Source organism: Erythrolamprus reginae, chromosome 9 (genome assembly GCF_031021105.1).
Source record: "Erythrolamprus reginae isolate rEryReg1 chromosome 9, rEryReg1.hap1, whole genome shotgun sequence".
Lineage (NCBI taxonomy): Eukaryota > Metazoa > Chordata > Lepidosauria > Squamata > Dipsadidae > Erythrolamprus > Erythrolamprus reginae.
The window spans coordinates 55,674,622-55,702,438 of NC_091958.1; the positions used below are offsets into that span (position 1 = coordinate 55,674,622).

At 43.2% G+C, this 27,817-nt stretch overlaps 1 protein-coding gene across 11 annotated transcripts; it reads left to right on the forward strand.

Moving 5' to 3' along the window:
• Positions 1–83: 83 nt before the first annotated feature.
• On the forward strand, positions 84–26,766 carry TMEM184A (transmembrane protein 184A). Of its 11 annotated transcripts, none has more exons than XM_070761387.1 (9): positions 84–844; positions 14,477–14,737; positions 17,745–17,910; positions 20,902–20,992; positions 21,287–21,362; positions 23,022–23,113; positions 23,224–23,393; positions 24,334–24,531; positions 25,697–26,766. In XM_070761387.1, exons 2-9 carry the CDS (start codon positions 14,489–14,491, stop codon positions 25,948–25,950), a joined length of 1,296 nt encoding a protein of 431 aa, XP_070617488.1. In that variant the 5' UTR covers positions 84–844; positions 14,477–14,488; the 3' UTR covers positions 25,951–26,766. The 11 variants fall into 11 exon arrangements, with proteins under 11 accessions (XP_070617488.1, XP_070617485.1, XP_070617486.1 ...); XM_070761384.1 differs by having other exon boundaries at positions 339–619; positions 25,694–26,766; XM_070761385.1 differs by having other exon boundaries at positions 385–619; positions 14,480–14,737; positions 25,694–26,766.
• Positions 26,767–27,817: the final 1,051 nt, after the last annotated feature.

Below are 27,817 nucleotides of genomic sequence, written 5' to 3' on the forward strand. Positions count from 1 at the left end.
GGAGGAAGGAAGGAAGGAAAGGGAAAAGGAGGTAGGGAGCAAGGGAGGGAGGGAAGGAGGGAGGGGGGGAGGGAAGGAAGGAAGGGGGAAGGGAGGGTGGAAGGAAGGAATGGAGGCAGTGAGGAAGGAAGGGGGAAGGGAAAGGAGAAGGAGTGAGGGTGGAAAGAAAGGAGGAAGGGAGGGGGTCGCGGCATTAGGTTGAGAACCACTCTACCACCTCCCTACTTGAGCAGGGGGTTGGACTACTAGAAGACCTCCAGGGTCCCCTCCTAACCCTTGTTAGTCTGAACACAACCCAGCTTGCAAAATAAATGGGTTGGGGGTTCCCGCCAGGGGGAAGTCCCCGGAGCTTAAGGCCGCGCCCCGGAGCGCAGAGTCGGGAGGCGCGCGGCGCAAATCCTCTCCGCCAGGGGAAAAACCGCCTGGCACGAGTCCCGGAGCGGCAAGGGAAGCCTGGCCGCCTCCCCGCCCGACCCAGCCGGGCCGGGAGAGGGAAGAGGAGGAGCCTCCGGGGAAGGTGCTGGCCGGCAGCCGGCCGGGAAAGCAAAGAGCGGCCGGGCGGAGCGCCAGGTGGGACGGCCGGCCGCTTCCTGGGCCGGAGATCGGGCAGGTAGCGCAGGTAAGGCAAAGGGAGAGGCAGGAAGGGAGAAGTCCGCGTTGCGAAGCTCTCCGGACCGAGGAAAAGCGCAGGAACTGGCGCAAACTTCCCGGCTCTCCTCCCAAGCGCCAATTCTTTCTAGGCGCAAAATCTTTCCAAGCGCAAAATTCGTCCCCAGGGGAAGAAGAGGACTCGGCGGCCGTAACCTTCGCACCCCTCGCCTTCTGGCTTCGGGATGCCGGGCAAGTGAGTTCCAGGCTGGGCTTGGCACCGGGGCGAACTCTGGCCGTCCGGGGTCGGGTGGAAAGCGCGAACCCCGGGAAACGGGGCGAGGCTGGAGGCGGGTTGGGTCGGAGCCTTCAATCGGATAGTTTATTGGTCTGAGAGCAAAGGCTTAGTAAGTTGCTAAGTAAATTCGCCCACCCAGAAAAAAAATTCTGCTTTTCAGAACCACGAAGGTAAACAGAGCTCCGGTACCGAGATAAAGCTGGTCTGTGGTCCCGATTTTGCAAGGGTCGGAAGTTTTAATGGACCTTTTTATTTTTAGTTTCTCTGATTTACTACAAGAGGGTGGGCGTTTGAAAAAGTACTGCATGCTGTTTAAGGGAAGGAAGGAGGGAAGGAGGGAGAAGATGGAAGATAGATACAGGAGAAAGAAAGAAAGAAAGAAAGATAGATAGATAGATAGATGATAGATAGATAGATAGATAGATAGATAGATAGATAGATAGATAGATAGATAGATAGGCAGGTAGATAGGCAGGTAGATAGGCAGGTAGATAGGCAGGTAGATAGACGGATAGACGGATAGACGGATAGACAGTTAGACAGATAGACAGATAGACAGATAGATAGATAGATAGATAGATAGATAGATAGATAGATAGACAGACAGACAGACAGACAGACACATAGATAGATGAAAGAGATAATTGATATGATAGATTAGATAGATAGATAGATAGATAGATAGATAGATAGATAGATAGATAGATAGATAGATAGATAGATAGATACTGTACCATATAGACATGTATAAGAATGTGGCATTAAGGACCTTGGCCGTGTTTTTACAATTAAAGACTGGCATACAGAATCAACCTAGCAGTAGATCAGACTGAAAGATAAAATAATCCCACTGTCTGCCTCCACACAATAGACTTGAGTAAAGTAAATTCCTCCGAGATTGACAAGGTCTGCCCCAAACAACTCCTGAGGATTATGGCATTAAGACTGAATCCCAATACTCTGAATGCAGAGTGCTGGTTCTGTGCCACCCCCTGGACACAAGTATTTACATTAAGTGATGTCTGTCCACCTCTGCATTCCTGTCGATTTAATTTAATTCTGATTCGGTCAAATGAAAAAAAAAATGCTTTGAAGTTCTGCAGAAGGCTATGGAAAATTCAGTCAAAGAGAAAATCTCAAGTACCTTCGCCTGCCTTTGGAATGGAATGGAATAGAATAGAATAGAACTCTTTATTGGCCAAGTGTGATTGGACACACAAGGAATTTGTCTTTGGAGCAGATGCTCTCAATGGACATAAAAGAAAAAGAGACATTTGTCTAGAATAGAATAGAATAGAATAGAATAGAATAGAATAGAATTCTTTATTGGCCAAGTGTGATTGGACACACAAGGAATTTGTCTTTGGTGCAGATGCTCTCAATGGACATAAAAGAAAAAGAGACATTTGTCTAGAATAGAATAGAATAGAATAGAATAGAATAGAATTCTTTATTGGCCAAGTGTGATTGGACACACAAGGAATTTGTCTTTGGAGCAGATGCTCTCAATGGACATAAAAGAAAAAGAGACATTTGTCTAGAATAGAATAGAATAGAATAGAATAGAATTCTTTATTGGCCAAGTGTGATTGGACACACAGGGAATTTGTCTTTGGTGCAGATGCTCTCAGTGTACATAAAAGAAAAAGAGACATTTGTCAAGAATCATGAGGTCCAGCACTTAATGATTGTCATAGGGGTCAAATAAGCAATGAAGAAACAATCAATATGAATAAAAATCATAAGGATACAAGCAACAAGTTACAGTCACACAATCATAAGTGGAAGGAGATGGGTGGTAGGAATGATGAGAAAAAACTAGTAGTAAAAGTAGTGAAGACTTAGTAAATAGTTTGACAGTGTTGAGGGAATTATTTGTTTAGCAGAGTGATGGCATTTGGGAAAGAACTGTTCTTGTGTCTAGTTGTGTTGGTGTGCAGGGCTCTGTAGCGACGTTTTGAGGGTAGGAGTTGAAATAGTTTATGTCCAGGATGCGAGAGGTCAGTCAATATTTTCACCGGCCTCTTTTTGACTCGTCCAGTATACGCAATGGAAGGTGGGTTGGCAGACATTGTTTTTCTGCAGTTCTGATTCTCCTCTGAAGTCTTTACCAGAGGGTAAACCCAATGGGAGATGATAGTGGTTACTTCTGTGTAAAGACAAAACTAGAACTCACTCTCTCCTGGTAATTGGTCTAAGTATCTAGCCGGCTTCATTGACTAAGACAAAATTAGAATTTGCTGTCTCCTGGTGATTGGTCTAAGGCAGTGTTTCCCAACCTTGAAGATATCTGGACTTCAACTCCCAGAAGTCCCCAGCCAGCATTCGCTGGCTGGGGAATTCTGGGAGTTGAAGTCCAAATATCTACAAGTTGCCAAGGTTGAGAAACACTGGTCTGAGGTTATCCAGCTGGCTTCATTGCCTGTGGCAGGAAATGGAACTCACTCTCTCCTGGTATCTAGGATGGGAAGTAAAGATTCCTAGCAACAGTCCCTGCAAATTATATTGTGCAGCTGTTGATCCAAGAAAAGCACAGGACCCACTTCAGCCGAAACATCTTTCAGCTGTAGCGAGGGGAGCGTTCGCCCAGGTTCGCCTGGTGCACCAGCTGTGGCCCTATCTGGACCGGGAGTCACTGCTCACAGTCACTCATGCCCTCATCACCTCGAAACTCGACTACTGCAATGCTCTCTACATGGGGCTACCTTTGAAGAGTGTTTGGAAACTTCAGACCGTGCAGAATGCAGCTGCGAGAGCTATCATGGGTTTTCCTAAATATGCCCATGTTACTCCAACACTCCGCAGTCTGCATTGGTTGCCGATCAGTTTCCGGTCACAATTCAAAGTGTTGGTTATGACCTATAAAGCCCTTCATGGCACCGGACCAGATTATCTCCGGGACCGCCTTCTGCCGCACGAATCCCAGCGACCAGAAGTGGGCCTTCTCCGGGTCCCGTCAACTAAACAATGTCGTTTGGCGGGGCCTAGGGGAAGAGCCTTCTCTGTGGTGGCCCTGGCCCTCTGGAACCAACTCCCCCGGGAGATTAGAATTGCCCCCACCCTCCTCGCCTTTTGTAAACTCCTTAAAACCCACCTCTGCCATCAGGCATGGGGGAACTGAGATATTCTTCCCCCTAGGCCTTTACAATTTACACATGGTATGTTTGTATGTATGTTTGGTTTTACAATAAGGGTTTCTTAGTTGTTTTAGTATTGGATTGTTACATGCTGTTTTTATCACTGTTGTTAGCCGCCCCGAGTCTACGGAGAGGGGCGGCATACAAATCCAATAAATAAATAAATAATAATAGAAGGCAAGGAGGGTTTTTATGCCAGCCTACAGGAACCTGGGTTAAGGGCTCGAAAAGGCCCAGCTCCTGTGCCTGCCCCACATCAAACTCTGGAAAAGTCGCTTTGCTGCTGATTAAGCAAGGCGGTGCTAAAAGGCCCGTCCCACTCCAGGCTAAAGCAAGTTGGGCTGGCTTGTTTGCCCAGGAAGCGACAAAGCCCAGCCCCATCGCTCAGAATAAACAGAGGCCCCAGGGTGGAGCTCAGCCCCACCTGCTTTGCTCACGGTGCAAGAATCCGGCTGATAGTAGGTGAGAAGAGGCTGCCGAGTTCTGAGCGGGCACCTCTGGTGTCTGGGCCACGCGACAGGTTTGCTGGGCTCATGAAAGCCGAGGTGAGCGATGCGCGCTTCTCTGAAATTCTTCCCCGTCTCCCCACGGTTACCTCGGCGGCGAGAATTAACATCCTAAATACAGGAAGTCCTTGAGTTATAGCCATCACTGAGACCGTGGGTAAATAAGACGGTTGAGAATGAAGGAGCGGGTGCCCGGTTGTGGTTAAGATACAATTAGTTTGGGGGGAAAGATCAGAAGCAACGCGAGAAAATATTATGGGACTGAAAGAGTAGTAGATGCTTGGAACAAACTTCCAGCAGACTAGGTTGGTCAATCCACAGGAACTGAATTTAAACATATATTGATAAAATTATAAAATTGAACGGGTCCAAAGACGGGCTGCAAGAATGGTGGAAGGTCTTAAGCATAAAAGTATCAGGAAAGACTTCATGAACTCAACCTGTATAGTCTGGAGGACAGAAGGGAAAGGGGGGACATGATCGAAGCATTTAAATAGGTTAAAGGGTTAAATAAGGTTCAGGAGGGAAGTGTTTTTAATAGGAAAGTGAACACAAGAACAAGGGGACACAATCTGAAGTTAGTTGGGGGAAAGATCAGAAGCAACATGAGAAAATATTATTGGACTGAAAGAGTAGTAGGTGCTTGGAACAAACTTCCAGCAGACGTGGTGGGTAAATCCACAGGAACTGGATTTAAATATACTTGAGATAAACATAGATCCATCCTACGGGAAATAGTAGAAGGGCAGACTAGATGGACCATGAGGTCTTTTTCTGCCGTCAATCTTCTATGTTTCTATGACAATGTGACAGGGAAGTTTGTAAGAGGCTCTTTTGAGCTCATCTGGAGCTTGCTGGACCATTTTTGGTTCTTCCAAAGGTACCGCCTGAAATACATTGGCATGGCAACCATTTAAATAGGAGCCAGCCGTGTGCAGCAGCTGCCAAAAAAGCCAACCGAGTTCTAGGCTGCATCAACAGAGGGAGAGAATCAAGATCACGCGAAGGGTTAATGCCACTTTATAAGGCCTTGGTAAGGCCACACCTGGAATCCTGCATTCAGTTTTGGTCGCCAGGATGCAAAAGGGATGTTGAGAGTGTAGAAAAAGTGCAGAGAACAGCCACAAAGAGGATTAGGGGACTGGGGGCTAAAACATACAAAGAACGGTTGCAGGAACTGGGCATGGCTGATTTAATGAAAAGAAGGACCAGGGGAGACATGATAGCAGTCTTCCAATATCTCAGGACTCAACCTATTCTCCAAAGCACCTGAGGGTAGAACAGGAAGCAATGGATGGAAACTAAACAAGGAGAGAAGCAACTTAGAACTAAGGAGAAATTTCCTGACAGAACGGTTGATCCATGGAACAGAGGTTGCCTCCAGAAGTTGTGAATGGCCCAACATTGGAAGTTTCTAAGCAGATGTTGAATAACCAATGGTCTGAAGTAGTGTAGGGTTTCCTGCCTAAGCAGCGGGTTGGACTAGAAGACCTCCAAGGTCCCTTCCAACTCTGTTGTTGTTATTATTATACAGATGACATGTTAAAAAATTGCTCTTGTTTTCCCCAGGCAAATTGGATAAGTTCTCTTTATCCAGTTGGTCTGGGATTCCTTAGAACCACCTGCCCGACCTAAAACTAGTTTCAGGGGAACAGATAACAATCCTTTTTAATAGCAGAAAAGGCAGGGACTCCTCTGGGGCTTTCAAAATTACACCGTTCAAAAAAATGAAGGGAACACTTAAACAACACAATATAACTCCAAGTCAGTCAAACTTCGGTGAAATCAAACTGTCCACTTAGGAAGCAACATTGGTTGACCATCAATTTCACCTGCTGTTGTGCACATTCAACTTTGTACAGAAGAAAGTATTCAATGAGAATATTTCATTCATTCAGATCCAGGATGTGATATTTGAGTGTTCCCTTTATTATTATTTTTTTTGAGCAGTGTAGTTTATATGTATATATTTTTCGATTAGACGCTTATTTATTTATTTATTTATTTATTTATTTATTTATTTATTTATTTATTTATTAATCAGATTTGTACGCTGCCCCTCTCCGCAGACTCGGGGCGGCTAACAGCAATAATAATACAATATAAACAAATCTAATATTTAAATTAATTTTAAAAACCCCAATTTAAAGAACCAATCATACATACAAGCATACCATGCATAAATTTTATAAGCCTAGGGGGAGGGAAAGTCTCAATTCCCCCATGCCTGATGACAGAGGTGGGTTTTCAGGAGCTTACGAAAGGCAAGGAGGGTGTGGGCAACTCTGATATCTGGGAGGAGTTGGTTCCAAAGGGTCGGGGCCGCCACAGAGAAGGCTCTTCCCCTGGGTCCCGCCAAACGACACTGTTTAGTTGACAGGACCCGGAGAAGGCCCACTCTGTGGGACCTAACCGGTCGCTGGGATTCGTGCGGCAGAAGGCGGTCCCGGAGATATTCTGGTCCGGTGCCATGAAGGGCTTTATAGGTCATAACCAACACTTTGAATTGTGACCGGAACTGATCGGCAACCAATGCTTCTGACATTCTCTGTCCACTTCTTCTACCGTGGGTTATTTATTCTTTTTAAAGTGGTTTTTGGGTTTTTCCCAGCTGGTAGGACTGCTCTGTATTCTTTGAAAGCAAACAAGAAAGGAGGGAATGCTGCTATCTCGGCCTCTTGCGACGTCTCTTCCCTTCACGGGCTTGGTTAATGTTTGATGTTGCGATAGGAGCAGCCAAGTGTACCTTGCTCCAAAGCTCCCTTCCTTGGCCAGCCCTCCGATGGCCAAAGAGCCAAGTGGTTGACTGAACAGAACACCTGAAGCTGGGGAGGACTCTGGTGGTCAGCTGAGGGCTGGAATAATCTGTGTAACCTCATTGCATCGTCCAATGTTGTGGTGACCGGGCTTGAGCTCAAAGCTTCTGGTCGAGGAACTGCTCAACCAACCAATCAACCACTCACTCACCCAACCATCAGCTGGATTTGCTCCTCATATTTATTTATTTATTTTATTTATTCATTCATTTGTCCAATACACAAATACATAGGAAGAAAAAAAAGACATGTGGTAATATATATAAGGGTAAAAGTGAACTTAGAGGAGAGGATATATGAAAGAAAGAAAATATATATGATAAGTGAGAGGAAGGAAAGACAATTGGACAGGGGACAAAAGGCACACCAGTGCACTTATGGACGCCCCTTACTGGCCTCTTAGGAACCTGGAGAGGTCAATCGTGGAGAGTCTAAGGGAGAAATGTTGGGGGTTCGGGGTTGACGCAATTGAGTCCGGTAATGAGTTCCACGCTTCGATAACTCGATTGTTGAAATAATATTTTTTACAGTCAAGTTTGGAGTGGTTCGTATTAAGTTTGAATCTGTTGCGTGCTCTTGTGTTGTTGCGGTTGAAGCTGAAGTAGTCATTGACCGGTAGGACGTTGCAGCACATGATCTTGTGGGCAATACTCAAATCGTGTTTTAGGCGCCGTAGTTCTAGGCTATCTAGGTCCAGGATTGTTAGTCTATTTTCGTAGGATATTCTGTTTCGAGTGGAGGAGCGAAGGGCTCTTCTGGTGAAATATCTTTGGACATTTTCAAGGGTGTTGATGTCTGAGATGTGGTGTGGGTTCCAGATAGATGAGCAGTAGTCTAGGATGGTTCTGGCAAAAGTTTTGTAGGCTCTTGTGAGTAGTGTGAGATTGCCTGAGCAGAAGCTGCGAAGGATCAGGTTAACAACTCTAGAAGCTTTTTTGGCGATCCCTCCACCCTCTGGTTCTCTTTCCCTCCTCCGAGGAGTAGGGAGAGGTTTATTTTTAGGCTCCCGTGTGTATTTGTAAGCGTAAGACTACTCGCATCGTCTACCACACGGGGAGTGAGTAAGCATGTTATCTCGCCCTGGAAAGTCTTAACCCTTGCAATTGGAAAGGGCATAAATAAATCTGGTGGATTCATAACGAGGATTTGTGTGTCTGGAAAGCTCACTCGGGCAATTTCTCCTTCGGTTTGGAAAGAATTCCAGAAGCCTGGATCCATCGAATAGGTAACGGAACAACTAAAAACTTGGGTTAATTGGCAAAGCAAAAAAAAAAAAAGGATAAGGTTGTAAGAAAGGGAGGTGATGGAAATTTCAACTGGGCCCCAAAAAGGTCTTTCTCTTTTTTAAAGACAAGTGATTGCTCTCATCGGTTGAGATGGTTTACGTTTTCCAGACTCATAATGTCGCTTACATTAAAGCCAAATTAAATGCTGGGAATTAAATAAATCAATGAAAAATATATGGAAAGAATAAAAAGGATGGTTAGCAGAGTTAGCAAAGGGAACTGTTTTAACAGAAGAAAATCTGTCTACTTTTGTTTCTGCCTGGAAATCGCTTGGAAATTTGTGCTCGAGACATTAAAAAAATCTTGAAGGAAGGATTAATATGTTGGTGTAAAAATACTAAGTTAAAAGTTAAAGGTGTAATTTTATTTTTATACTTTGCTGCACTGAAAAATAAGTTGGAAGTCAATGCTTTTTTCTTTCCCCCTTTATCCTATACTTCTTTCTTTCTTTCTTCTTTCTTTCCCTTCCTTCCTTCTTTCTCTTTCCTTCCTTCTCTCTCTCTTTCTTTCTCTTTCCTTCCTTCTTTCTTTCCCTTCCTTCTTTCTTTCTTTCTCTTTCCTTCCTTCTTTCTTTCTTTCTTTCTCTTTCTTTCTCTTTCCTTCCTTCTTTCTTTCCCTTCTTTCTTTCTTTCTCTTTCTTTCTCTTTCCTTCTTTCTTTCTTTCTCTCTCTTTCTTTCTCCTTCTTTCTTTCTTTCTATTTCCTTCCTTCTTTCTTTCTCTTTCCTTCCTTCTTTCTTTCTATTTCCTTCCTTCTTTCTTTCTCTTTCCTTCCTTCTTTCTTTCTCTTTCTTTCTTTCTCTTTCCTTCCTTCTTTCTCTTTTTTCTTTCTATCTTTCTTTCTTTTTCTTTCTTTCTCTTCTTCTTTCTTTTTTTCTTTCTCTTTATTTGTTGATTATGATAATAAGGAAGAAACTAAAAAGAAATTTGAGCAATTGTGATCTCACCGGTTAAATAAATAGCCCCTTACTCAGTCAAGGGCTGGTCCATCTTTATAGTATACATTCAAACAGAAGCTGGACTGGGATGTTTTAATTGTTTCCTGCCTTGAGTTGAATAAATGAGGCTCCTTTTGTCTTAAATTCTAGGGTGAATAAATGAATCTTAACCAAAGCATTTCTTAATTAGAGATATGCTGTAATTGGCTCCTGAAAGCTTGATCTGTTCATTGCTCTTACGCTTTAGGGAAACGGGCAACTTTTTAATTAACGAAGATGCCTTTGCCTCTTTATTAAAAATGTAATTATTTTTAATAGAAGCCCTTAAAATGGGGCAGGTGACTTAAAATAGTAGTAGTACAGGTGCGTCTTTTCAAAAAAAGTTTGTTTTTTTGCCATCCTTGCAATGATGGGTTCCACTTCCCTTTGATACCAGTTCAGGAATGGGAGCGCATATGCGATGCTGCTTCTGCGCATGTACAGAATGTCCATGGTGACATCTGGGTGGGTGGGTGGAGCTTCCTGCTACCACTACCAGTTCATTTGAACTGGGCCAAACTGGTAGAAACCCACCACTGCATCTTTGCAATGAGAAGACCTGTATTCAGTTCTGGAGACCTCACGTACAAAAAGAGATTGACAAAATTGAACGGGTCCAAAGACGGGCTACAAGAATGGTGGAAGGTCTTAAGCATAGAACGTATCAGGAAAGACTTCATGAACTCCATCTGTCTAGTCTGGAGGACAGAAGGGAAAGGGGGGACAGGTTCAGGAGGGAAGTGTTTTCATAGGAAAGTGAACACAAGAACAAGGGGGCACCATGTGAGGTTAGTTGGGGGAAAGATCAGAAACCATGTAAGAAAATGTGATTTGACTGAAAGAGTCGTAGATGCTTGTAACAAACTTCCAGCAGACGTGATTGTTAAATCCACAGTAACTGAATTTAAACATGCCTGGGATAAACATAGATCCATCCTCGGATAAAATACTGGAAATAGTATAAGGGCAGACTAGATGGACCAGGAGGTCTTTTTCTGCTGTCAATCTTCCATGTTTCTATATTTCTAAGATGAAAATTAGGTGGAGGTTAAGTCGTATTTTTTACAGTCAAGTTTGGAGAGGTTAATATTGAGCTTGAATCTGTTGTGTGCTCTTGTGATTTATTCAGATTTACAGAACTATAGAGGGGCTGATGGCTAAATTGGACAGCTAAGATAGGGGCAGAATTGACAATAGCTCAACTACGCAAAGATTAATTAAATGGAGCAGCTGGTCTACATCCTTAGTTGCCAGTCTATCATAAAGTTATTTTTGTAATCAATGCCTTTCTTGTAAGGAAAAAAAAAAGTTGTGTGTGTGTATATGTATGTCTTAATGCCTAGAATAGAAGGTGGGAGAAATGTAAGGCATGGATAAGCTAAAAGAGGGAAATGTGAAAACCCAGACGGCTCCACGAACACGTTCCCTAAAAATACAAGTACTGTATATTATTAGTTTGATGCTAGGAAAGAGACGACCAGAATAGATGTATAAACTCCACCCTTGTTTAGAATAGAATAGAATTTTTATTGGCCAAGTGTGATTGGACACACAAGGAATTTGTCTTGGTGCATATGCTCTCAGCGTACATAAAATAAAATATACATTTGTCTAGAATAGAATAGAATAGAATAGAATAGAACAGAATAGAATTCTTTATTGGCCAAGTGTGATTGGACACAAAAGGAATTTGTCTTGGTGCAGATGCTCTCAGCGTACATAAAAGAAAAAATACATTTGTCTAGAATAGAATAGAATAGAATAGAATAGAATTTTTATTGGCCAAGTGTGACTGGACACACAAGGAATTTGTCTTGGTGCAGATGCTCTCAGCGTACATAAAAGAAAATATACATTTGTCTAGAATAGAATAGAATAGAATAGAATAGAATAGAATAGAATAGAATAGAATTTTTATTGGCCAAGTGTGATTGGACACACAAGGAATTTGTCTTGGTGCAGATGCTCTCAGCGTACATAAAAGAAAATATACATTTGTCTAGAATAGAATAGAATAGAATAGAATAGAATTTTTATTGGCCAAGTGTGATTGGACACACAAGGAATTTGTCTTAGTGCATATGCTCTCAACGTACATAAAATAAAATATACATTTGTCAAGAATCATGTGATACAACACTTAATGATTGTCATAGGGGTCAAATAAGCAATGAAGAAGCAATATTAATAAAAATCTTAGGATATACGCAACAAGTTACAGTCATACAGTCAACATGGGAGGAAATGGGTGATAGGAATGATGAGAAAAACTAGTAGAATAGAAGTGCAGATTTAGTAGAAAGTCTGACAGAGTTGAGGGAATTAGCAGTGTAAAATCCAATTTTTTTAAACTACCGGGTTCTATGGGCGTGGCAGGCGAAGGTTATTGGTTATACAAGGTTATACGAAGTGTTGGTTATGACCCATAAAGCTCTACATGGCATCGGACCAGATTAATTGTGGGACTGCCTCCCACCACATGAATCCCAGCGATCGGTTAGGTCCCACAGAGTCGGCCTTCTCCAGGCCCCGTCAACTAGACAATGTTGCTTGGCGTGGCCTAGGAGTAGAGCCTTCTCTGTGGTGGCCCCGGCCCTCTGAAATCAGCTCCCCCCCCCGGAGATCTCACCCCTGGCCAATGAATAATCATTTGATTTCTGTATGAATGGCTGTGGTTGATTTCTAATTTAATTAGGGATTTTAGATTACATTGTAATTTTAATGTAATTGGATTGATTTTATTGTAATTTACTGGGGGGGGGGTTAATATGTTGTAAGACACCCCGAATCTTTGGAGAGGGGCAGCATTGAAATCCAATAAATAAATAAATATTGCAAAATCCCCATTCCCACCCTATTCTGGGTCCAGCCAGAGGTGGTATTTGCCGGTTCTCCGAACTACTCAAAACTTCTGCTACCGGTTCTCCAGAAGCTTTTCAGAACCAACTCCCCCCGGAGATTAGAATTGCCCCCACCCTCCTTCCTTTCGAAAGTTGCTTAAAACCCACCTCTGCCACCAGGCATGGGGGAACTGAGATACACTTCCCCCTAGGCCTTTACAATTTTATGCATGGTATGTCTGTATATAGGATTGGGTTTTATATAATGGGCTTTTAACTGTTTTTAGTATTGGATTTTGTTATATACTGTTTTATTGTTGTTGTTAGCCGCCCCGAGTCTGCGGAGAGGGGCGGCATACAAATCCAATAAATAAATAAAATAAATAAATAAACCTGCTGGATTTGACCCTGTCCATTTAGTCCTGGAAGCTTGGACAATTTATTATTTTGCTTTGCTTGGAATTTGCAAACAAAAGGCTTCCGGCATCATCAAAGAAGAGAAACGAGAGGTGCAAATTGAAAAGACCCTTGTGCCTCTAATAGCCACTGGATTGTCCCTGGGGGTTCTCTCCAATAGAAAAAAAAAAAAGAAATTGTACTTTCTATTCTGTTGAAACTCAGAGGAAGAGGAGGTTTCACAGCCCCCCTTCTAACTCCAACAGTTGGGAAATCTAACAGCAATTGCTAAACTTTTGAGCAACACGTGACTTTCTAATTTAGATACACAGGGTGTAGGGTTAATGTAACGGTCAAGGCTCTGCAACATTTGGAGCCTTTGCAGGACTGAAATCCAGCAGGTTCTGAAGAACCAGTAGTGGAAATACCACTTCCCGCTGCCCCAGAGTGTGGAGGGAAGGGAGATTTTGCAATACTTAAGAACATAAGCCATGTTGAATCGGGCCAAAGCCCATCGACTCCAGCATTCTGTGGCCCACAGTGTTGTTGTGTTGCTTAGAAACATAGAAACATAGAAGTCTGACGGCAGAAAAAGACCTCGTGGTCCATCTAGTCTGCCCTTATACTATTTCCTGCATTTTATCTTACAATGGATATATGTTTATCCCAGGCATGTTTAAATTCAGTTACTGTGGATTTATCTACCACGTCTACTGGAAGTTTGTTCCAAGGATCTACTACTCTTTCAGTAAAATGATATTTTCTCATGTTGCTTTTGATCTTTCCCCCAACTAACTTCAGATTGTGTCCCCTTGTTCTTGTGTTCACTTTCCTATTAAAAACACTTCCCTCCTGGACCTTATTTAACCCTTTGACATATTTAAATGTTTCGATCATGTCCCCCCTTTCCCTTCTGTCCTCCAGACTATACAGGTTGAGTTCATGAAGTCTTTCCTGATACGTTTTATGCTTAAGACCTTCCACCATTCTTGTAGCCCGTCTTTGGACCCCTTCAATTTTGTCAATATCTTTCTGGAGGTGAGGTCTCCAGAAGTGAACACAATATTCCAAATGTGGTCTCACCAGCATTCTATATAGCGGGATCATAATCTCCCTCTTCCTGCTTGTTATACTTCTAGCTATGCAGCCAAGCATCCTACTTGCTTTCCCTACCGCCTGACTGCACTGTTCACCCATTTTGAGACTGTCAGAAATCACGACCCTTAAATCCTTTTCTTCTGAAGTATTTGCTAACACAGAACTGCCAATACAATTGCTTAAGTGTTCCCTTTATTTTTATTTTTGAGCAGTATATTATAGCCCTTGTATGAATAAAATTATTCTTCGTAAACAGTATATTTGGTAAGTTTATATGCACAATTTGTATGACTTTTGAGGGTATCCTGTAGCTTTAAAAGTTGACGTGATAGACAAAAACGGTGGTTATTTTTGGATCCAGAGGCGCAAAAGTTAATGGAAAACAAGTCGTAGATTTAAGGCAACGAAATTGCTGCTGACCAGTGAATCTGCGTCTTTTTCAATCCAATTCACCTTGACCTTTCCTCCCAATCAGGGCAATTTTCCTCGTGCGATGCTCCTCCCTAACACATTCACCTTTGCTCCCACACCTCCAGCAGGTGAATACCATGACGCGTGCCTTCAACCAGTCTTCTCCTGCCCCGGATAAGCTCCTGACCTCCAGCATGGTGGCTACTTCGTTCCATTTCTTCTCTCCGCCAATGCTCTCCAGCCATTCGATCGTGGAGGACGGTTCCCAGCTAAGGGCCGATCAGAATCATTCCCAGGAGACCCAACCTCTCTTTTTGACCACCTCCACCGCAAAGGCCATCTCAGGACTCTTCGTCTGGACGGCGCTGATCCTTACTTTCCACCAGGTGGGTGGCCGTGCTGCATGGGTCTGTTGGGGACGGCCATCTTTCCAGGTGGCTGTGTAAGATGGGAGAGGGGGTAGACCACATTTGCAAGGCATCATTTATTACTGTTGTGAGCTGCCACAAGTCTTCGGAGAGGGGCGGCATACAAATCTAATAAATTATTATTATTATTATTATTATTATTGTTGTTGTTATTATTATTATTAGCCTTAGAAACATAGATGATTGATGGCAGAAAAAGACCTCATGATCCATCTAGTCTGCCCTTATACTATTTCCTGTATTTTATCTTAGGATGGATCTATGTTTATCCCAGGCATGTCTATGAGTCTACGGCGGGGGGCGGCATACAAATCTAATAAATAATAATAATAATAATAATAATAATAATAATAATAATAATAATCAGTTTGGAGAAATATACTGCCCAAAAAAATAAAGGGGACACTTATTAAGCAACGCAATATAACTCCAAGTAAATCAAACTTCTGTGAAATCATAGAGATTGAAGGAAGAAAAAGACCTCACGGTCCATCTAGTCTGCCCTGATACTATTTCCTGTATTTTATCTTAGGATGGATCTATGTTTATCCCAGGCAGGTTTCAATTCAGTTACTGTGGATTTACCAGTCATGTCTGCTGGAAGTTTGTTCCAAGCATCTACGACTCTTTCAATCAGATAATATTTTATCACATTGCTTCTGATCTTTCCCCCAACTCACCTCAGATTGTGCCCCCTTGTTCTTGGGTTCACTTTCCTCTTAAAAACACTTCTCTCCTGAACCTTATTGAACCCTTGAATATATTTCAATATTTCGATCCTGTCCCCTCTTTTCCTTCTGTCCTCCAGATGATACAGATGGAGTTCATGAAGTCTTTCCTGATACTTTTTATGTTTAAGACCTTCCACCATTTTTGTAGTCCGTCTTTGGACCCGTTCAATTTGATCCATCTCTTTTTGTAGGTGAGGTCTCCATCAAATCAAACTGTCCACTTAGGAAGCAACACTGATGGACAATCAATTTCACCTGCTGTTGTGCACATTCAACTTTGTACAGAACAAAGGATTCAGTGAGAATATTTCATTCATTCAGATCTAGGATGTGTTCTATGAGTGTTCCCTTTATTTATTTATTTTGAGCAGTGTATTATCACCTGTTTGGTCAGGTTTTGTGGAGTCTTGCTTTCGATGCCATCACACAAGGCAATAGGTGTAAAGCCTATCTGTAGTGGCCACACAGGACTTGTGGTCTTGTTTCTACATTAAGATGCTTACTTTAGTTTTGCTTGGAAAGAGAAGGGGAAAGTGTTTTCAATTTGGAAAAAAGAGACCCATGTTTTGATGGGTTTTGTGGCTTTTCATTTACGTGGGTCGCCCAGAAAGTAATGCACTTATTTATTGAACACAATGAAACTTACACACAAGAAAGAATGATGCTTCTTCTACACTCCCAGAAGTCTTAATGTTGCCATGCTTGGAGACCCCTGTCTTAGACCAATTAATCCGTGGAACTATTTGCCTCCAAGTTTTAAAGCAGATGTTGGATAACCATCTTTCTGAAGTGGTGTAGGGTTTCCTGTCTAAGCAGGGGGTTGGACTAGAAGACCTCCAAGGTCCCTTCCAACTCAGTTGTTATTATTATTATTAAGAGCCAAAGGTTTCTTGGATGAAAGCAAACATCTCCGAAGCAAAACCAGAAATGCCAGTTGCCTCTTGAAAAAGCACCTTTGAGACGAATACCAGGTTGAAGGCCACCCAAGCAGATATGTGTAGTATTTGTGTCCTCCAGCTCCACAAAACTCATTTTGGTTGGTCTTTAAGAAGGTCTTCAGGGGAGACACATACAGAGGTCCCTCTCCTTACCAACTTAATTCGTTCCGTGACCAGGTTCTTAAGTAGAAAGGTTTATAAGAAGAAGCAATTTTTCCCATAGGAATCAATGTAAAAGCAAATAAGGCATGCGATTGGGGAAACCACAGGGAGGGTGGAGGCCCTGTTTCCTCCCAGGAGATCCCTCTCTGCCTTTTCTGGCCCTGTTTCCTCCCAGAAGATTCTTAGAGAGGCCCCACGGAGGCTTCTCCCTGCCTTTTCCAGCCCTGTTTCTTCCCAGGAGATTCCTAGAGAGGCCCCACGGAGGCTTCTCCCTGTCTTTTCCGGCCCTGTTTCTTCCCAGGAGATTCCTAGAGAGGCCCCACGGAGGCTTCTCCCTGCCTTTTCCAGCCCTGTTTCTTCCCAGGAGATTCCTAGAGAGGCCCAACGGAGGCTTCTCCCCGCCTTTTCCAGCCCTGTTTCTTCCCAGGAGATTCCTAGAGAGGCCCCACGGAGGCTTCTCCCTGCCTTTTCCAGCCCTGTTTCTTCCCAGGAGATTCCTAGAGAGGCCCAACGGAGGCTTCTCCCCGCCTTTTCCAGCCCTGTTTCTTCCCAGGAGATTCCTAGAGAGGCCCAACGGAGGCTTCTCCCTGCCTTTTCTGGCCCTGTTTCCTCCCAGGAGATTCTTAGAGAGGCCCCACGAAGGCTTCTCCCCGCCTTTTCCGGCCCTGTTTCTTCCCAGGAGATTCCTAGAGGCCCAACGGAGGCTTCTCCCTGCTTTTCCGGCCCTGTTTCTTCCCAGGAGATTCCTAGAGGCCCCACGGAGGCTTCTCCTCGCCTTTTCCGACCCTGTATCCTCCCAGGAGATTCCTAGAGAGGCCCCACAGAGGCTTCTCCCTGCTTTTCCGGCCCTGTTGCCTCCTAGGAGATTCCTCGAGAGGCCCCACGGAGGCTTCTCCCCGCCTTTTCTGGTTACAGTTTTGGAGGCTCGGGTTCTTGAAAAAAGGCAAAAAAATCTTGAACACCCAGTTTTTAGCTAGAAAAGTTTGTAAGTAGAGACGTTTGTAGATAAAGGTACCACTGTACAGGCAACCACATTCCCACAAATCTATCTACTGCCTCTGTGTGTTTTTTCTCCCTGAAACACGGCATCTAATCCTGCGTTGTGTGTCTTCCCTTCTTTTTCTCTCCTCTCAGATCTTCTTGCACCTGAAAAATTACACCATCCCCAACGAGCAGCGTTACATCATCCGGATTCTCTTCATCGTCCCCATTTACGCCTTCGATTCCTGGCTCAGCCTCCTGCTCATCGGCAGCCATCAGTACTACGTTTACTTTGACTCGGTGCGGGACTGCTACGAAGGTGAGTTGGGATTCACGGCTGTCTCTGGAGAACTACGTACCCTGGATATGTGGGTGTGGAGGCTGGCACTCGGTTGGCATAAACTTAAGAAACCTAGAAGATTGATGGCAGAAAAAGACCTCCTGGTCCATCTCGTCTGCCCTGTATTTTATCTTAGGATGGATCTATGTTTATCCCAGGCATGTTTCAATTCAGTGCCTGTGGATTCTTCCTTCCTTCCTTCCTTCCTTCTCTTTCTTTCCTTCCTTCTTCATTCATAGAAACATAGAAGATGGACAGCAGAAAAAGACCTCCTGGTCCATCTAGTCTGCCCTTATACTATTTCCTGTATTTTATCTTAGGATGGATCTGTTTATCCCAGGCATGTTTCAATTCAGTGCCTGTGGATTCTTCCTTCCTTCCTTCCTTCCTTCCCTCCCTTCCCTTTCTTTCCTTCCTTCTTCATTCATAGAAACATAGAAGATGGACAGCAGAAAAAGACCTCATGGTCCATCTAGTCTGCCCTTATACTATTTCCTGTATTTTATCTTAGGATGGATCTGTTTATCCTAGGCATGTTTACATTCAGTTACTGTGGATTTACCAGTCATGTCTGCTGGAAGTTTGTTCCAAGCATCTATGACTCTTTCAATCAGATAATATTTTATCACATTGCTTCTGATCTTTCCCCCAACTCACCTCAGATTGTGACCCCTTGTTCTTGGGTTCACTTTCCTCTTAAAAACACTTCCCTCCTGGACCTTATTGAACCTTTTAACATACTAAATGTTTCGATCCTGTCCCCCCTTTCCCTTCTGTCCTCCAGACTCTACAGATGGAGTCCATGGAGTCTTTCCTGATAAGGAAGGGTCCAAGTTCAGAGGCAAAACTTTTACGCAATCCTTCCAGGGCGTGGAAAGGCAGGAAAGACATGTCGTAGACCAGTGTTTCTCAATTATTTTCTCTTACGCCCTCCCCCAGGAAGAAGTATACATTTTGACCCCCCCTCCCAAACTCTTCACCAAGATAATTACAATAATGCAATGCTGCCAGGCTTGGGGCCATTAGCTCTCAGCCCCTTGGCCAACGAAACGAGATATATGTTGTATGATTGAACTGGTATGATTGTTTTAAAATATTGGGGGGTTTTGGATTGTAATTTTAAATTCAATTAGATTTGCCGTTGTACTGTATTGTTATATTATATGCCAGTAATGGCACATGAAGCCATATCTGCTGGCACAAGAGCCATTGCCCTAGCTCAGCTCCAACGTGAATGTGTATGCCAGCCAGCTGATTTTTGGCTTGCACAGAGGCTCCGGGAGGGCGTTTTTGGCTTCCAGAGAGCCTCCAGGGGGATGGGTGAGGGCATTTTTACCTTCCTTCAGCTCCAAGGAAGCCTTTGGAGCCTGGGGAGGGTGAAAGACGAGCCTACTGGGCCCACCAGTAGTTGGGAAATGGGCTGCTTCAAGCCTCCAGAGGGCCTCCAAAGGGCGGGAGAAACTGTTTTTGCCCTCCGCAGGCATTGAATTATGGGTGTGGGCACTTGAGCAGGTGCAATAGATCAAACCCATGCTGTTTTGCCATCACTGCCTTAGAGAGTTGTGGGGCAAAGAGAAGGAATGAGGATTATCTATATTGCTGTCTTGAGTTGTTGTATTTTTGGGACTATAAGACACACCTTAGTTATACAATTACCAATTAATTAGTTGAATAATTAAATTAATAACTAAATACACAAGATCCTTTCACTTAATATCCTTAATATCTTAATAATTGGGTCGTTTGAACTGATTAGAGTGATTATAACTTATTTTCATAAATTGTAGCTGTGTGATTTTTAGATAAAAAATAATATATTCTACTTGAATTTTATTCGAACTATTTAACTATTTAAATTATTTAAACTATTTAAATTAATTGATTAATTGAGTTATTAACTGATTAACTGACTGTTCAATTGACTGAGTGATTGATTAATTGATTGTAAAACTGATTAATTGATTGTACAACTTGTGATACTGTGATATTGAGATTATTTAAAATGTCAAGACCAACAGTAACTTGATTGGGAGATGGAATCAGGCTTCCCTGAACCTCCCCAATTAGGTGAACTTTAGCAACAGGTTGTGAGCTCTGTGCCTTGTTTTTTTCTCCATTTCCGAGTCTTTTTTTCAGCCTGTGAAATCTCCATTGTAGTCCCACCCAGCCTCTGAAACGCAGGTTGAAAAAAATCCTCTGGAACCTCCATTGGAGAAGCTGGGTGGGGTTACATTCAGTGTATAAGACGCACCCAAATTTTCACCCTCTTTTTTGGGGGGTGAAATACGGTACCTATCAAGTAATAAAGGTAGGATGAACATCTTTGTCGACAGGCCTGGGGGCCCTGAATTTTAACACCTGAATTATGTTTGTTGGTATGAATGTTTAGTTTATTTATTTATTTATTCATTTATTTATTCATTTGTCCAATACACAGTACACATGGAAGAGAATAGACATGAAGTAATATGTATAAAGATAATATGTAAAAATAGAGAAGAAGATATATGAAAGGAAGAAAATATATATGATATATGAGATAAAGGAAAGACGATTGGACAGGGGACAAAAGGCACACTAGTGCACTTATGTACGCCCCCTACTGGCCTCTTAGGAACCTGGAGAGGTCAATCGTGGAGAGTCTAAGGGAGAAATGTTGGGGGTTGGGAGTTGACACTATTGAGTCCGGTAATGAGTTCCATGCTTCGACAACTCGATTGCTAAAGTCATATTTTTTACAGTCAAGTTTGTTAGATTGGGGTTTTTTTGGTGTGTGTGTGTTATAATTTGGGTTTGTTAGGGTCTTCGGGTTTTATTTATTGTTGTTATTCGACCTCTTTTTTCATTATTGTATCATTGTATTGTCTTTTATTGTTGCAAGCTGCCCTGACTGAGTCCTACAGGACAGAAGTCGAATAAATGAAATAAAATTAATTAAACCTAACAAATAATCTTTTTTTTTTTTTGCAGCATTTGTGATTTACAGCTTCCTGAGCCTCTGCTTTGAATATCTTGGAGGAGAAAGTACCATCATGGCGGAAATCCGAGGGAAGCCCATTGTGTACGTTGACCATCGCTAGCGTATATCTAGCTCTTGATTATAGTTGGGAATATTTAGGGGTGGGCTACTCCCCCAGACCGGGGATGGGACACAGTGGGGTAGTGAAATTGGAGCTCCACCCCAGAGCACCCAATTTGCACCGAAAGATGTTGAAAGAAAATGCAGGGCATAAGATACACCCATAGCGTGGTAGTAACACTTTTGGTAGCCCTTCACTGGGAGCACTTCACACCCACAATTATCGCCCTTAAGGCCCCAGGGCTTGGGCTGATTGATGTCTCGGCTTTTTCTTAGTTCTAGTTGTCTCTATGGGACTTGCTGTCTCCGCGGGATGTCTTACTCCATTGGCTTTCTTCGGTTCTGCAAGCAGGTGAGGAATAGAGCGCCTGATGGAATAGAGCTACAACTGATTGGTTCTCTGCCATCCATGGGGGTTCCAGGGAGGCCATTTACTTTATTTATTCTTTAAACTTGTTTCGGTTCATTCTCCCCAGGCAAAACGTTGAAGGTTCCCGTTTTCTGTTGTGTGAAATATTTGCATTTCTCCTGCCTTTGAATTTATTTATTTGTTTATTTATTTGTTTGTTTAATTGTTTGTTTGTTTGTTTATTTATTTACTTACTTATTTATTTATTGGATTTGTATGCCACCCCTCTTCGTAGACTCGGGGCGGCTAACAACAGTAATAAAAACAGCATATGACAATCCAATATTAAAACAGTTAAAAACCCTGATTGTAAAACCAAACATATATACAGACATACCATGCATAAAATTGTAAAGGCCTAGGGGGAAAGTGTATCTCGGTTCCCCCATGCCTGACGGCAGAGGTGGGTTTTAAGAAGCTTACAAAAGGCAAGGAGGGTGGGGGCAATTCTAATCTCTGGGGGGAGTTTGTTCCAGAGGGCCGGGGCCGCCACAGAGAAGGCTCTTCCCCTGGGTCCCGCCAAGCGACATTGTTTAGTTGACGGGACCCGGAGAAGGCCCACTCTGTGGGACCTAACTGGTCGCTGGGATTCGTGCGGCAGAAGGCGGTCCCTGAGATAATCTGGTCCGGTGCCATGAAGGGCTTTATAGGTCATAACCAATACCTTGAATTGTGACCGGAAACTGATCGGCAACCAATGCAGACTGCGGAGTGTTGGTGTAACATGGGTATTATTTGGGAAAGCCAAATATGTATAGTGGGTTTGTTGATTGAATGGATATGTGTGTATTTTAATTGCTTCTTTAGTATTTAGATGTAACTTTTAATTAAGTTAATTAAAATTAATTTTTAATTAATTGGATTTCGACATATGTTGTCTTTTTATATGTTGTAAGCCGCCCCGAATCCTTGGAGGGGGGCGGCATATAAATCCAATAAAACTTAAACTAAACTCAAACTTTATAGGCATAGAGGGAAATTGCGGACAGTCGTTGCCCAAAGATGCTCAGACTATGAAAATGCCATTTTAGCAGCAGTTAAATCTATTTATCTTCCCTGCCGCTTTGTCGTATTCACATTTGTACCATGACTGTAGGCTGAGAAAAAATAATTGGTGCATTGCTTTTTGGGCGACCCTCGGGGATTGGAGTGTTTGTGGGGGATCCTAGATTAGACCCAAAACCTGGATTAAGGGTTTAGGGCAGCGGTCCCCAAACTACGGCCCACGGGCTGCATGTGGCCCGCTGAGGCCATTTATCCGGCCCACGGATGAGTGACAGGAAACTAGAAAACCTTGTATAGCCAATCAGATGTTAACAAAAGAAAATTAAAAACAAAACATAAACATATATGAATTTCAGACTTCTTCCCCCCCCCTCTAAATAGTACATTCCCATTTTGCTTTTTACTTTAAAATAAGGTATGTGCAGTGTGCATAGGGATTTGTTCATAGTTTTTTTTTATAGTCCGGCCCTCCAACAGTCCGAGGGGACAGTGAACTGGCCCCCTGTGTAAAAGGTTTGGGGACCCCTGGTTTAGGGGACAACCGAGGCACAGAAGCTGAGTGGCTTCAACAGATCCGTTTCTTGGCTTTCTTTCCAGGCCACCCTGCAGTTCTGCATCGTCAAACCCGTCATGGCCATCCTCACCATCGTTCTCCAAGCGTTTGGGAAGTACCACGATGGCGACTTCAAGTGAGAATTGGAGGGGACGGGGTGGAAAAGGGGGGGATCTGTGACCATTTTGGAAAGGGAATGCTTCCTAATGAGGAATCCCGCCTCTTTTTAATGCTTTTGCTCCCCAGCATCCACAGCGGGTATCTCTACATCACCATCATCTACAACTTCTCCGTCAGCCTGGCCCTCTACGCCCTCTTCCTCTTCTACTTCGCCACCATGGACCTCCTGAGACCTTTCGAGCCGGTCCTGAAGTTCCTCACCATCAAGGCGGTCATCTTCCTCTCCTTTTGGCAAGGCGAGTCGCTCTACTTCCTGTCATGGGTGGGCAGGGCTGAAGGCAGAGGTCTTCAAACTTGGCAATTTTAAGACTTGTGGTCGGGCAGTAGGAAAAGCAAGTAGGATGCTTGGCTGCATAGCTAGAGGTATAACAAGCAGAAAGAGGGAGATTGCGATCCCCTTATATAGAGCGCTGGTGAGACCCCATTTGGAATAATACTGTGTCCAGTTCTGGAGACCTCACCTACAAAAAGATATTGACAAAATTGAACGGGCCCAAAGATGGGCTACAAGAATGGTGGAAGGTCTTAAGCATAAAACGTATCAGGAAAGACTTAATGAACTCAATCTGTATAGTCTGGAGGACAGAAGGAAAAGGGGGGACATGATCGAAACATTTCAATACATTAAAGGGTTAAATAAGGTTCAGGAGGGGAGGATTTTTAATAGGAAAGTGAACACAAGAACAAGGGGACACAATCTGAAGTTAGTTGGGGGAAAAGATCAAAAGCAACATGAGAAAATATTATTTTACTGAAAGAGTAGTAGATGCTTGGAACAAACTTCCAGCAGACGTGGTTGGTAAATCCAGAGTGACTGAATTTAAACATGCCTGGGATAAACATAGATCCATCCTAAGATAAAACACAGGAAATAGTATAAGGGCAGACTAGATGGACCAGGAGGTCTTTTTCTGCCATCAGTCTTCTATGTTTCTATGAGTAGTAGATGCTTGGAACAAACTTCCAGCAGACATGGTTGGTAAATCCACAGTCACTGAATTTAAACATGCCTGGGATGAACATATATCCATTGTAAGATAAAATACAGGAAATAGTATAAGGGCAGACTTTCTATGTTTCTATGTTTCAGACAATTATGTAGGTTCCTTTGGACATTTCCTGGAAAATCCACTTGTGAACCCTCGCTCATGTTTTGCAACCGTTCCTATTTTGCAGGGATGCTCCTGGCCATCTTGGAGAAATGTGGGGTCATCCCAGAAGTTCAGATCATTGATGGAAAGGCGGTGGGAGCGGGCACCGTGGCAGCCGGGTACCAGAACTTCATCATCTGTATCGAAATGCTGTTTGCTTCCGTTGCCCTGCGATACGCTTTCACCTGCCAGGTGTACCAAGATAAAAAGGAAAGCACCACAGGTAACCTGGATTTAAGGATTTCAGTCATACAGAACTGAATAATATTCGGCGATACAGGCGGTAGGGAAGGCAAGTAGAATGCTTGGCTGCAGAGCTAGAGGTATAACAGGCAGGAAGAGGGAGATTGTGAGCCCCGTTTGGAATAATACTGTGTCCAGTTATGGAGACCTCACCTACAAAAAGAGATGGATCAATTGAACAATTTCACTGGAAGAGTAGTAGATCCTTGGAACAAACTTCCAGCAGACGTGGTTGGTAAATCCACAGTCACTGAATTTAAACATGCCTGGGATAAACATACTGTATATCCATTGTAAGATAAAATACAGGAAATAGTATAAGGGCAGACTAGATGGATCAGGAGGTCTTTTTCTGCCGTCAGTCTTCTATGTTTCTATGTTTGTAACAAGTCCAAAGACGGGCTACAAGAATGGTGGAAGGTCTTAAGCATAAAACTTATCAGGAAAGACTTCATGAACTCAAATCTGTCTAGTCTGGAAGACAGAAGGGAAGTTTGTTTTCGCTTCTGCTGGAAGTTTGTTCCAAGCATCTACGACTCTTTCAGTAAAATAATATTTTCTCACGTTGCTTCTGACCTTTCCCTCAACTCACCTCAGATTGTGCCCCCTTGTTCTTGTGTTCACTTTCCTATTAAAAACACTTCCCTCCTGAACCTTATTTAACCTTTGAACATATTTAAATGTTTCGATCATGTCCCCCACTTTTCCTTCTGTCCTCCAGACTCTACAAATAGAGTTCATTGATTCTTTCCTGATACGTTTTACGCTTAAGACCTTCCACCATTCTTGTAGCCCGTCTTTTATTTTTATTTATTTATTTTTATTTATTACATTTGTATGCCGCCCCTCTCTGAAGACTCGGGGCGGCTAACAACAATATAAAAAGACAATGTAAACAAATCTAATATTAAAAACAATCTAAAAAGCCCCAATTTAAAAAACCACTCATACATACAAACATACCATGTATAAATTACCCATTCAGTTTTATCCATCTCTTTTTTGTGAGGTCTCCAGAACTGGACACTGTATTCCAAACGGGGTCTCACCAGCTCTCTATACAGCGGGATCTTAGTGGCTTGAAGGGGGGAAAAAGGTCTTGTTTGTCCATTCCCTTCTGTCCCCTTCCTTGCCTCTTCCAGTAGGCCTGGCCCCATTGCAAAGCATCTCCAGTGGGCTGAAGGAAACCATGAGTCCTCAAGACATCGTCCAAGACGCCATCCACAATTTCTCCCCGACCTACCAACAATACACGCAGCAATCCATGCAGGAGAGGGGAGGGGGCCCCGGGCAGAACGGCCACGCCAGCCCCCCGGTGGAGGCCTCGCAGAGCAAAAAGACAAAGAAGAGCCTCGAGAAACGGATGCTCATCATCTCTGACGATGAAGAGGCGCCTTGAAGGAAGGAGAGTTTGAGGTTTCGAGGGGTCTTCAACACCTCTTCCCAAGCCCGGCAGCTGCCAACCGAATCGGACGGCAACAGAAGCGTCCCATTCTTGTTGCCGGTGGGTTACGGAGGGAAGAAGACCCCCCTGCCCAGACGTAGGGTTGACTTCCTACACGCAGCCAGATCTGCCCTTCTTATTTGTTGTGGTGGGTGGCAAAGACTTCCACGAGTTTCTGACGCACTTATTGTTGGCAGCCAGAGAAAAACAACAATTTCTGAATGGACGCAGCTCCAATGCATGGAGATAATATTGATTATTGGCAGGGGAGGAACAAGGCAATGTAGCAATGGACGGAACTGGGTGGAATTGACATTTGGATGAAATTGACATTTTCATTCAGCTCAGTCCCATTGGAACCGGATTCCCATGATTCTCCTTTTTAAAAAAAATTGTTTGTGGATCCAATCCACCGGGATGGGAATCAATAGCTCGGAGCCTCATAGAAATAAAAGCACTTGTTTCCAACCTAAGGGGCTGCAGCAGGGAGAGGAATTATAGCGCCAGGTTCCTTTACAAAGTTGCACTGAGGCTGCCAACGCTTCTGACCCTAGAACGCACCTTGGATGTCAAAGGAATTGTGACTTCATCTTGGAAGAAGACGTATTGCATTATGTTGAAAGTGTGAATGCGTCGATATAATGTGCTTCTTCCTATCTCGGGGGAGCGGGGGGGGGGGTCCAGGGTCCCGAGGGATGGCTCTGAATCGCGTGTCAATCTGTACATTTCAAAAAATTTAAATTATAAAAACATTTGTAATACTTTTTCCCAGTGCTGCCTAATGCATTTACTTCGAGAGTACAGTGTTCCCTCGCTTTTCTCGGGGGATGTGTTCCGAGACCGCCCGCAAAAGTCTTAAGCATAAAACGTATCAGGAAAGACTTCATGAACTCAATCTGTCTAGTCTGGAGGACAGAAGGGAAAGGGGGAACATGATCGAAACATTTAAATATGTTCAAGGGTTAAATAAGGTTCAGGAGGGAAGTGTTTTTAATAGGAAAGTGAACACAAGAACAAGGGGACACAATCTGAAGTTGGTTGGGGGAAAGATCAAAGGCAACCTGAGAAAATATTATTTCACTGAAAGACTAGTAGATTCTTGGAACAAACTTCCAGCAGACGTGGTTGGTAAATCCACAGTAACTGAATTTAAACATGCCTGGGATAAACATAGATCCATCCTAAGATAAAATACAGGAAATAGTATAAGGGCAGACTAGATGGACCAGGAGGTCTTTTTCTGCCGTCAGTCTTCTATGTTTCTATGTTTCTAAGTCGAATTTCCGCGAAGTAGAGATGCAGAAGTAAATACACTATTTCTAGCTATGAACAGTACAAGCCTTCCCTTCACACTTTAAACCCCTAAATTGCAATTTTCCATTCCCTTAGCAACCATTTAGATCATTACTCACCATGTTTATTTATTAAAAGTTTACTAAAAAAAATATTTATTAAAGGCAGACGAAACTTTGCCGATGACATATGACGTCATCGGGTGGGAAAAACCGTGGTATAGGGAAAAAACCCGCGCAGTATTTTTAAATTAATATTTTTGAAAAACCGTGGTATAGACTTTTCGCGATGTTTGAACCCGTGAAAATCGAGGGAACACTGTATTCCAAGAGTCGGGGAACACACGCATTCGGTGGTTATTTGGGTGGAATCTGGGATGGCCTGGAGTTAATCATTGGTGCTATCGTTCATCAGTGAAAACGAAGAAAGTAGGACATCGTTGATATAAGCTAGAGCATTTTTATGGCTTGTCAAGTGCAAAAAACTTTGCACTAAGCCGCAGTTGCAGCTCCTATGTGTAATTCAGCCT

Bases quoted from the DNA above. Each gene is read 5' to 3' on its own strand.
- TMEM184A (XM_070761379.1), top strand. The intron at 17,911-20,901 runs GTGAGTTGGGAT...TTTTTTTTGCAG, and splicing joins GGTGCGGGACTGCTACGAAG to CATTTGTGATTTACAGCTTC. The intron at 23,114-23,223 runs GTGAGAATTGGA...TTTGCTCCCCAG, and splicing joins TACCACGATGGCGACTTCAA to CATCCACAGCGGGTATCTCT.